Here is a 12,705-nt window from a genome sequence, read left to right as displayed (position 1 = left end):
CCTTCTTCACCTGATATTTTCTAAATGCTAGAATAAGATGGTGTAGTATTATAATGATAATCAACCGAGGAAAGAATAAACCTTACACGGAGTTAAATTTATAGCAAAGGGTATGCATTATATTCATCTTCAGGAAAAAGATTTAGTTCAAGCTTAAAAGCAACTGTGTATGCATCACATTAATTATAAAGGTAACAGATTTCACCATTATTCCTTACTCTATCACAGGTTCTCTCTTTATTCAAAACTTTTCTTTCTTATCTATACTTGATATTGGATGTTCTTTTATAATAAAATTATGGTTATGTATATGGTCTACTAAAGGGAGGGAAATTTTAAAACAGCAACAAACCTTAAAAGATTTACCTTAAATGACTTATACCGTTCATCGTTTAACACTTCTTCAACTCTAGAACTCTCTCCTTCTTCAATAATCTCCTAAACAAAGAAAAATGTTAATTACAAAAAAATAATCAAGACTACGGTAAGTTTTAGTAAAATAATCTAAAAGAAAGCCTTATCAACCTGTACAAACATGAAGAGTACCCTTAGCAAGCATATTGTTTTACTCCATTAGGATCAAATTCTTCAATCCTTTTTGAGACAGAAAATTATTGAAGGATGAAGGAGAAACTGGAACCACAGAATAAATTTCACAGCACTTATTTACTCATAAATTTACTCAAGGATGAAGTAGAAACTGGGACGATGGAATATATTTTGCAGTACTTATTTACTCATAAATTCACAGCCAGAAAGCAGTTATTCATCATAATCTATCAATGAGTTGTCCTGAAAATTAGATTTCATGTTTTGGTTGAGTTTACTTCCCTTAAAAGTCAGAGCATTATAAGAACAGATATGTTTTTTCTTGAGCATACAGTTCCTTCAGTCTTGCTGATAAAACCTAAAATTAAAAACCAGAAAAATCCAACACCAAAATAATAAAACCCCAACAAATCATCCTATTTTCTGTGGGATCATAACTGAATTGCCAGTCCTCAGGTAGCAGGTACAAAGAGCAGTTTGGAGGCTACATTCTGAACCGGTAGAGTGAAGCAAATGAGGAGCCAGAGTGAATCACATCAGCCAGCAATGACCTCTCCAGCCAGCAGAGACCCCTGACCAGCTGCCTGCTGGAATAACAGCACCTGAGATGTGGGATCCTGAAAAAGGCTAAGAATTAAAGAAAAACACAGAGAACACTCAAAGCTCAAGTAAGAATGTAAAGTTCAGCTGTCAAATAGCTAAAAGGCTCTGCTATAACTCATAGCAAGGTAGGATTTAACCTTAAAGTCCTAAATATTTACCAGTTTGCAGAAATAATATTTCTAATAAAGTTTTCAGGTAAGCAAAGTGATGTTGCCAAGGGCTGAAGTCACATGAAAAAAACTATCAAAAGTTAACCTGTCACATCCAAATCAAAGCAAGCCTTTAAAAATTACATACAAAGGTGATAGTGCATTATATAGTAATTTCTATTTATTCATTAGTTACCTTTATTCCTAAGGGTAGAGGTTCTATGACAGAACCTTATGTTACTAAAAAAGGTTTCCAGAAATCATTGTGTACTTACTAAAAAGGATAATATAATGTCATTACAGGAAATACAGAAGGTTGCATAAATACACAGAGATATCAGTGCTGCATTCTGTGACCTCTAAAAGTAGATCTGTAAAAGAATCAACTGGCAGATAATTCAGAGGTACGCTACCTCAATGACATCTCTGACTCTGTCTCCCATGCAGGGCAACCCCTGTATATCTTTCATTCTGGTTACTGGAAATGGAAGACTTTTCAGGACAGAAGCTGCCCTCAGAAATTCCAGGCAGATTATTTCATTTTCTTTGAACTCATAATTTTCAGCCATTATCTCAAAGGCATCCTGGAGAGGTGTAGAAAAAAAAGTTAAAGGTTAACAAAAACTTAAACTATTCTGTATACTCCTTAGAAAGATTACCTTGTATGCTAATTCAAGAACGATTTTTTATACTAAGGTGAAAAGATAGAGTTCATTAAAAAAATTCAGCATAATTTTTGAACCACTTGAAATTTTCTAGGTATCACAAAAATTGTATTTTAGAGGCAAATGTGGGAAAAGATTCTGATCTGTAACAAAGCCAAACTTTAAAATCTTTTGTGAGATACACTTTCCATATTCTGTGCAGATCTAATAAATCAATGTGAAATAGCACCATAATTATTAGAATTGTGCCCAAACACAAGTAATCCAGCAGGTCAGTACGTGACACCTTCATTTTCAGACACAACCAAATAGGAGTTTGTGGCAATACTGGAAACCACCTGCTTCTTTTTGAACTGGCAGCTATTTTTTATTTAGTAATTTAGGGAACAAACTCTCTTTTTCCTCACCTTTCAGATGTGTAACCTGTGCAAATAGAAACACATTTTCTTTATGGTTCTCCAGCTACCCATGGCTTGGTGTATTCAACATAGTACTCAATACTACCCGGAGACTGCCAGTACAATTATTTTTTTTATTAACTATCCATAAACCATTTAGGCAGCTTTGAAGTCTCCCCCCTCCCAGAAAATAAATGCATAAATGTGTGTTTGTGTATATATATAAATATAAATAAAAATAGGAACAATTTGTAGAAATGCAACGCAGGAATGGATCACACAGTGGTGGAGAAGAGAGGCAATTCTTTTTGTTTCCCACTGCAGAATACTGTTTCGGGAGAGAACAAATACCGCCAAAAAAAGGTTGTAAGTAACTTAAGAAAAGTAGTTGTGGAGACTTGCAGCTGGAAATCTGAGTTCTTAATGAAATTTTGCATAAAACCTCAAAAATTTTCAAGACTGCAAAATTAACTGGTTTCTTCAGAGATGTTTGAGTGTATCATTTCCAGAAGAGACTTTCACTGTTCAAAATATTTATCTAAAATGCATCCCACACCTGGCTGTTCGGGATGCTGCTGTGCACCATTCAAATGGCACAGACCACAAGCAAGCCAGCCTTGCAAAGCTCCCGCACCCCCACACTGTGTCCTGAACTCCTGCTAGAGATCCCGTTTCTTACTCCCAGGCCAGTCTCTCAAGAGCAGCTAACAGATCCCAGCCCTGAAAGGGCCATATGTCCCACTACATCAGTTGCTGCACATCCTTCCTGTTTCCCAACTTACTCCTGTTTCTTCTTTGACCCACGAGGCACTACAAAATAACAAAGAAGTGGCTGTCAGTGTGCATCTGCCTGCAATTATCACTTCACAGAGCTGTAGTGCAAGTATCTGTCCAGAAATGTTTTTGGAATAAGGATAAGTAACGCCCTGTGATACAGGGATCAAGAGACAGCAAACAGCTTACTAGAACAATGACTGTGGTGGATAGTAGGAAGGATTAAGATTAAACAGCTTTTCCCTGCCCTCAATGCTTATGGGATGACTGTTCACATTTAGGTTCAGATTTCATTTCATTTGTAATTAAATGTATCATTATATGGTTTAAAGAATAATAATTATAGATTTTGCTTTGATTTTTATCTTGGCATTAATGCATTTTGTATTGGGAGATAAAGCCAAGCAAAAACCAGCAGACCCTGCACATTCTAAATGCCACATGCGTAATATCTCCGGGTGAACTGCAGTCAGTTCCAAGCCTGCTAACTGACATGACAGCAAATCCAGTAAAGTCGACTCTTTATTATATCCATGGAATTGAGAACATCATCTGTCACATATCACCTATCTGCAACAAAGGAATACGGCCTGATTTAAACAGCAATGAAAAGATTTTACTTGAGCTACAGTCATTTAGATCATTAAAATACAACAACTTCTTAAAATTAAACGTATCTTTCATAAGGAGTGTATATTATTTACATATTACATTTCATTGTTTCATCAGTTCTAGAAAAATAGACTGATAGGTTGTTTCATTCAGATTATAAACATAGTTACACTAAAGCAAAATGAAAGTTTAAATCAAAGTCTTGAAGAAAATGTTGTCTTTACTGACCATAGGATTTGCAAAATTTTCCTCTTTTAAATAAAAAATATGAGATCTTAATTGGTTTGTCAGTGTCCCTTTAGAAGAAACAGCTAACTTAGCTGACCAAAACCACCCCACTTTCCTTTTCTTTTTTTCCTGTGCCATGTTAAAGTGTATTAAAATAATTAATTAGGGCTTATTACAGAGAATTTGCTTTGTTTTATATCACCAGTATAACTTCACTCCTTGATCTCTCTACAAATCAGTCACCTGTTGTCTTTCTCGCTGGAAGAATCCTCCCTTTTAGCTGCATATTTATTTATCAGCTACCCTGATTAGTAAGTGCTGTGCAATTCCATTTTCATAACATTTCACGAAAGACCTCTTGAGAGAGCAAGCTGTTTAGCAAGATGCTTGATCTGGAAGTTTCTACTACTATTTACATTTCACTGGCCCTTGGGTATAAGGAATCAAAGAGAGGGGGGAGAATGGTCCTTGGGGGGTAGGGAACCACAAAAAAATATTCTATTACAAAAATAGTGCACAAAAACATTAGCTTCCTTACAGCTATCTTTAAAACTCTTGCAGTAGCTAATTGTCGGATTTATCCAACTGCTCTTCTTTTGTCTTTTTTTCCACATTTAAGACTTTTATTTGCTTGACAATTATGTTGTATTTAATTACAAATCCTTTTGGCTAAAGACAGTTGTACATTATAGTTCCCATTTAGAAAGAAAACTAATGCAGAAAAGGGGAGAATTACCAGTGTGAGGTCACAAGAAACATGGATTCATCCCAGTTTGCATATGGAAGAAAAAACACAGCATACACAGTACTGCAAAGCAAATGGGGAAATGTATTTTACAAGGGGGATGACAGGAGTCAGATGTTTTCCCAGCTGTGGATTTTTTTGGATGTTGTCCCAAGTTCTTTTTGTTCTTTATCAGCTTCAAAGGTTCTTTCTACTATGCAGTAGAAGATGCCAATTCTTGCTTTAAGTGAGGTTTACAGTTCCACTCACAAAATTATGATTACTTTTGCTTTCTTTTTCTCTCTTTACAATCTGTGCACATGGATACTCAAGAAAGCAGTGTTTGGCAGGAAATGTCTTACTCTCATTAACACTAACTAGCAGGATTAGTCAGGGGACAGAACCAAAAAGATATAGTTGCTACCTTCTTGTTAGTCTCTTGAGAAAAAAACATAGAAAACGGTTCTCATCAGTACCTGCTCAGTCATATGTAGTAATGACACAGACTGGCAAAGTTATCTTCTTCATTAGGAGGCTGAAACAGTCTAGGGATGTTTTTTCTCACTCCCAACAGGTGGCCTTTCACATGCACATTTAAATAGATGTATTCTATGCTGAAAAATCAGCTATTGTGATAAATGTGTCTGCATATACCAGCACCACTGCTGTTTTAGAGAGGTATTAGCCCCTTCCTACTAGCAGGATGACAGTTTTCAGAAGAGCAGTGTCACCACCATCATTGAAAGAGATAATCGCATGTAACATTTTACTCAGAGGCTGTTGACAGTCAATGAGAAAATATAATCAAAGCATTTTTATCACTCTAGTTTGCATTTTTCAGTGTTTTCCCGCCTTGGTGAAGCTCATTAAGCTGTTTTAAATAAACAATTAAATAGTATTGAATATTCATTATTCCCTGTACAAAACATTGCCTGCAAATGCTGCAATTAATTACAGATCTCTCTTTTTATATAAAACTGCTTTTGACATTCTTTTTGATAAAATCTTTCTGCTTTAAAAAAAAGAAAGCAACTGATCTCCAAGTGGAGTTGCCGTCTATTGAATATTATAGTCCATACTGAATAATATTTCAGAGGGGACAAGCACACAAAACTCCTATATTAGCTGAGAAAAAGCTAGCAATCTATTAGATCTATGGTGAAATCTACTTATGGTGATATAAAAAGGAAAGTTACTGACCCCTCAATTATTCTAAACCTCCATATTTCTTACATTAAGAACCTCACTATCTTTTTATCAATGAGATCAATACTCAGATTGCCTGTTTAAAAGGTACTAGTTTAACAAGAAACTAAATATCTAGAGATTTCTAACAGGTGGGATTTTCATAATTTCTGGGGTATTCTGCAGAGGCTGCTCTAATTAAATGTGAAAGATAGCTGGGCTACATTTCAGTTCTTCAGTTTTTGCAAATTTTCCATCTGTATCTGAAATTGTGGAATGTATGTTAGTGAGATGGGCTATAGAAAAATTTGGGGATGGAATAGACTTCAAGATTGCAGCAGGTCAGATACAAAAGTACACAAAGATTTTGTTGAATTATCTTAAAAATAAGGAAGACGACGGATACACTGACAGAATTATTGAAGCTCATTTAATATCTGGTATTTAAGACCTAATAAGACAAAATATCATTAACAAAGTAAAGTTATGAGGAAGCATCTTGCACATGTAAAAATGCATACTAAAATACATTATAAATGCTAAAAATCACAACACCAAAATCAATATAAAGCAAGACTCTCAACTACTATATGAGAACGATTCTCAGAAAAAAAACCAGTAATCAATAATGCTATGCTAGTTTATGCCTGCTGAACAGCTAACTCAATAACCTTGAACACTAATCAGAGTATGAATCCACACATATTCAGAAAAGCAGAAGCTAATGGTCCCATGTTATGTTTCATACTATCCTGCTCATTTCAACAAGACCATCAGAGTAGTTCCATCACCACTTGCAAAACAGTCTTCAATAACCTCAGTGTAAGACTGTGAGAACAGACATCACCAGTATTATACTATCAAGAGTATATTTTAAATCTAATCTGTTTTGTGGAGAAAGCATTACAGCCGCAGCCTCATGGACAGGGCACTTCTTATTCACTTGTCTACAGCCACTGCTCCTCTGCTGTGTGACCTTGGAAAGCTGCTTCAGACCTCCCTGCCGCTGTTTCCCTTGCTATCTTTCATTTGCGGTCTGTTAGGGCTATGAACTCTCCAAGGCTTGGATTGTCTTTTACAATGTGTGTACAGCATCTCTTATAGAAAAGGCCTCTATCTTACTTGACCCTGCAAGTGCTACTGCGTCACAAATAAAAAAAACCCAACATACCATTACACAGGTGAACTTAATCCACCAAAGTGTGCTAAACAAAAACCACCACCACAAAATCCTACATGATACCTGGTTGAAGGACTATTATGCTTAGAGCAGCAATCTGAGATTAATTGCTTTTCCTCTCAATCACTGTTTTCTACTTGAACCTTATTTATTAAGTTGTAATTCCAAAGGCTGGGTCCTAGTTCTCATCACAGTGCTCTTGCCAGTGTTTGGTCTCCATTCAAAGTGATTTTAAAGAGATCTAGAATGAACCATTCATTCAAATAATTTTCTTCTCACTTTACACTCCCCAGTGTAAATCCTAATTTCATGTGTCAATGGGAAGAGACATAGGGCATATGAATACCTTTTGTATACACACAGAGAGAAATTAAATATTTTCAGGTGCTTATTTCAAGGGCAATTAAGCAATTAGAGCCAACATGTAGTGTTGGCTAAAGTCATTATCAAATAAATGATCCATTTTTTTCCAATCTGATTTTTTTTTTAATCTGAACTGAAAAGCCCAATACTCACCCAGGGCCAAAGATTTCATCATGACATCTTACATCAGCTGGAGAAACAAAGGAGCTGAGAGAATGAGAATAACAGTAATAGCACAACGTGCATGATCTTGGGGTCCTTGTATACACACTGTCACTAGAAATAAATAGCTGCTAGCTCCAGCTGCTCCTCATATTAATCAATAATAACAGGTTCATTTCTTACAACAGAAAAGAGTGGTACTCTTGAGAAGTTTCCATATTTTCCTATGTAATGTAAAAGAAAACAAGACAATTGTGAGAAAAGATTTGCTGACAGAGCATGAAAGTGCAGTTAGTGCCAATCACCTAGCATTGTCCTAGATATGGTGTAATAAGAAACACAAAGTGCTAAATGTATAGTACATGTATTAATATGGCCAAACAAGGCAACATAGATTTGATGTATACATACAGATTTGGGTTGCTGAAAAGTGCAGGCATATTTATATTCTCTCTGCATTTTAAGGAGCACCCTTGCACTTACCTTAAAAATGAGAAGAGATATTTCCTCCATAGACCAAACCACCAGTTCATACTGAATAGGTGTATCTTTCACATACATTTACAAAATTTGCAATTTTGATGTACTGCGTGGAGAACTTTTACTGAAGCAAGCTATGTCAGTTACCACATGTTATTAAGGGTATGCATTCGGTTAGTGATTTTCTACCTATAAAGCTCCCAGGTTCATTATAAAATTAAAGTTGAGGTTCTTCTGAGGTCTGTTTTAAAATCGAATAATAATAAACGCTGGAGCCACTGGCATAACTGATACATGTTTCTGTAGGTACAAAAGAAGAGAAACTAAAAAAAGGATTTTCCCCCCTGCCCTCTAACAGAGTAGAAAGGAAATCCGCATCTTTCCCATGGTAAGCATTCACTTTCTCATCACCATGAATAACAGCCAAAGCAGAGTAACATTCAGTAGCATTAGCAATAAGCCTCAGAATCACAGAACCATTTGCCTCTGACTTAATTAGTTTCTTCTGTAAGAATTAAATTGTATTTTCCTCACAGAAGAATGTCTTTCTGAATTTTATTGCAGTCTGGTATTAATATTCAAATCCAACAACCCCTCTCAGGCACAGCAGAATGGCTCCATTTATTTTACCACAAGAAAACACAATGCAGCCCCCAAGTGTATATTTTCAGTGGGAAAGAGAAAGGATGGCTAGCTATTTACAAATGAGCCAGAGAACAATATTGTAATATTAAACATTAATGTTATTATGGAATATAAGACAAACTCAAAGGAAGCATGGTAAGGTACAGCCTCTGGTGAAAATGATTTGCCCTTTTGTTCAGCTTCTTTAGTAATCTGAACAGCTACAGTTCACCTGTGGGTCAGGGCTCTGCATTCAGGTGATTCAGGTGAATCATCCACATCAGTAAAGGCCCTGGCAGTGGTTCCCAGCCTATGTACTGTGAGGCCATAGTACATGACCCAAAGACTGCTTGAGGCCCCACAAGTCTGAAGCAGTGGCGAGTCTCCTCCATGAACTGCCACACAACGCCACCACCTCCTCCTGGGCATGCAATTTGACATATTTTTCTATTCTTCACACAACGGGTCTTGCTACTACTCCATATAAAAAAAAAAAAAATTAGGTAGGATTTACCCCATACTGAACACAATCATGAAACCTTCACATCTGCAGTCTTTGCCAGTCCTTCTGTAGCTTCTTCCATGATGTAAAACAGGTTTGTTGCACCTTTCTGCAAGTTATTTTCTGGCTACTACAACAGAAAGGGAACATGGGACAGCTGAACACTGAAATTGGACCTAGCATGTTAAACCACCACATTGAGCTCTCATCAAATATCTCTGCTATTTGGTTTTAATAAATAATCTTTGATGATAAAAACATACAGAACAGGACTCAAGAGTAAAACTGATCACTAAATACCAATTTCTCCATAAATCAAGTCTCCAAAAATGTCTCTCCAAGAAATCAGCCCATTTGAGGCCTCATTGTACACACGCCACTGCTTACTGTTTTCCTGCTCTTCTGAGGAGACTGAAAGGTGTCAAATTTAACTACTTCTTTTTCTCAAACATAACTACTACTCATTTGAAAGAGGAATTTGACACAGGGTATCAGGGCAAAGTACAGTAAGAGAAAGGATCTGTGAGTTACCCAAGAATGTGTAAGCAAATAATGGCTTTCCACTACTGTTACAGGCAAGATCAAAACACATTATTTTCAAGCTAACCAAAGAAAACAGAAAATCTGTAAGAAAAAGGAACTACCCTGGCTCAAAGAATAAAGTTGTTACACAAAATACTACCATCAACACATAATTCAAGATGGTTTGGACCTAATTTTCAGGATGTACAGCATTGCGCCAGGGAAAATCTGTCATTTAATGGTTGGCTGCCCACAGCATGCACAAGTGAATTATACCAATGCTTGAGTGCATTTGTTAAGTGATCACACTGAAAAGTCTGTTGGAACACTTTTATTCGAGAACGTGAATTACAGGCTTAATACAAGACTGACAAAACAACAGCAAAACTGAAAACCAGACTTCTGTTGATGTTAGGCAGACTAACTGGCAGGCCTCCAGGGAATGGGCCAGCTCTTGTAGTCCATGAACATCCAAAACTTCAGCTGTCATTGCAAGCTTTGGTTGGGAGGAAAAGGAGCAACAGCCCTAAGGAGTTACATAACTCTCAAGATGCAGATGCTAGACAGACTCATGCATTATCAGCTTGTCCAGTACCACCTCCAGAAATACAATACAGCACGTACTCAAAACAGTTACTCTCAAAGTACAAAGATGAGGAACTGCCATCTTCGTTACTACAAAACCTAATTTCTACCCAACCTCAGGAACGTTTGATATATAGGATAACAGAAGGCAGTCTCAGTGCTTCAGTCAGTGAACTGCACTGCCTCTAATGTGTTCAGCTAAATTAATCAAATACAAGTTGTACTTTGACATTAAGACTGCTGCAACGATACACCTAGAAGTAATTTAGGGACTGCCTCTCTGTAAAACACAGGTATAACAGAAACCATCCAACGAATACGTTGCTGCTATCATTTGAACTGAATTTTGGATGAAATTCAGGAATTCAACAGCTAGAAGACGAACAATATATTCACTAGAGTTAAAGTATCCAGTTTTGGAAATTAAAAAAATTATAAATTTACAAATAAAGATATTGGATGTTTCAAAAGGTAAGAATAATTTAAAGGCATTACTGGAAAAAGAACTACTTTATTCTAGACCTTTTTCTGCTCAAAATGTTAGTGATAATTAAAAATCAACAACTTTGTGCCTTCTAGGAGCAGCCACTGTACTTTCCCCTTATCCATCACCATTTTTTACCTTTAGAATGACTAACAATGTCCTACTACAGAAAATTCAATAAAGAAGCAGACTCCCACATTCCACTGTTTTCAGGAAGTACAGAACTAAGGCACTTACCTCCTATTTCTCCAAGGTGGCCAGTATTTTACAGGATCTTTGGCTCATAGTATATTTGGTCTGACATCTTCCCCTACAGCAGCATGCATTTGATACTTATAAACAGTGAACAAGAACGCGTACTCTCAGGAGTTAAATAGTAACACTCACAGCCTTGTTTTTCTAGTAGGAGATGGGGCATGGTAGCCATTTCAAAAGAAGCAGTTTTGGGAATGTTGGAATCATTGGGTTTGGAAGGAACCTCAGGAGGTCTCTAATCCAACCTTAGGCTTAAAGCATGGTCAAAACTCAATTCCCATCAGGTTGCTCAAAAAGGGATTTTTTTAAAAAAATAAGCAGTTTAACCTACTTGGGAACCATAAACACTATTATATAATCGGTATAATTAATAATTATATCAAAGCATCATTACAAGGCAAAATTTAGGTTGTTTAATTTTTAGAAGCAACTCTAAAATGTCTTGATCTGGGAATGCACAGTTAGGTTTATCTTTAGTTCTGAATTCCATGAGGTTTTAGTATTTACCTTGTAATTCCCAAATTACTGGTACCTGTTGTTACTCTTTTTATATAGACCTTACAAATAATTTACTTGAAAGATTTGTGTGCATTTATAGGTACACAAAGTAAAAGCATAAAAATTACAAATAATAACAAAATAAACAGTAAAAATTTAAGAAGATGAGGAGGTGTTTCATGTTATATTAGAAATATATGAATCTAACTATGCCAGATTTATTCAGACTACATTGCAGTCATGGTGCCAAATGTTTCCTATTGAATAGTTGTCACTGAGTATCTAGTCAGCCAAGAGGAGCCATTAGGCACAATAACTTAACAGGAATTTAAATCAGACAACTCAGACTCTTTATACCCACTGAATTGTGTAATGTTATGAGCATTAAATAGCATATATGACAATCTCTAAGATTTCTGTTTAACTAGACAATTTAAGGGTTTTTTTCATCATGTCAGAGTAATTACAATGATCACGCAATCTGTTTTCATAACTAAGCAATTGTGAAATCTAAATCTTACAACCACATTTGGAAGAACCAAACACCCGGCCAAACAAGAAGGCAGCACAGCAATTGTGAAGTACCTTGAACTGACCTAAACCAAACTTTTGCTTATTATTACTTTCAACTTGTCAAGTAAGACTGTGATGAAAGACTAAAAAACGTTTTCAGAATGTTATTCTATCATTTGTTTTAAAAATTCATGTGTTTACAGGCTATTAGTATATTTAAAGATCCATTGTGTTAAGCTTTCAGCAGCACTTTAAGGATGCAATTAAGCTTGCACTCAGCTTTAATTTAAGTATGGCATATCTATAACTTTTTTATATTGTTATCATTGTGCTGCCAGTTTGACTCATGAATTTGCTGAGGGTGCCATAGAAAATATTGACAAAAGTACTGTATTAATTATTTTACTTATGCTAGCTTTTAATTCATGGATAGAATAAGTATTACCGTGAATTTCTTGTTGTAGTTATTTAAAGTTGTCTTCCTTTGACATGAATACTCAGATACCTTGCTTGCAATAAACGATGGCACTTCTGATTCAGATGTATTCAAAGCAGGAGACTGACCTTGTTCCTAAAAAGAGGGGGAAAAAAAAAAAAAAAAAAAAAGAAGAGGGAGCGTGGGGGGGTGCACAACACAATTGTCAAATAGC

General features: G+C 36.0%; 1 protein-coding gene across 1 annotated transcript in view; it reads right to left on the bottom strand.

The window, feature by feature from the left end:
- DNTT (DNA nucleotidylexotransferase) overlaps positions 1 to 12,705 on the bottom strand; it is a 94,687-nt gene that overhangs the window by 72,115 nt on the left and 9,867 nt on the right. The window contains exons 3-5 of the mRNA XM_037400265.1: positions 12,501 to 12,626; positions 1,715 to 1,885; positions 367 to 438 (exon numbers count right to left, since the gene is read on the bottom strand). Of these exons, the coding sequence (XP_037256162.1) occupies positions 367 to 438; positions 1,715 to 1,885; positions 12,501 to 12,626 (369 nt within the window). The remainder of the gene's footprint in view (positions 1 to 366; positions 439 to 1,714; positions 1,886 to 12,500; positions 12,627 to 12,705) is intronic.

The sequence above is a fragment of the Falco rusticolus genome, chromosome 9 (genome assembly GCF_015220075.1).
Source record: "Falco rusticolus isolate bFalRus1 chromosome 9, bFalRus1.pri, whole genome shotgun sequence".
Classification (NCBI taxonomy): Eukaryota; Metazoa; Chordata; class Aves; order Falconiformes; family Falconidae; genus Falco; species Falco rusticolus.
The sequence above is the reverse complement of the archived record's forward strand: the minus strand, read 5'-3'. Positions and strand labels throughout refer to the sequence as shown.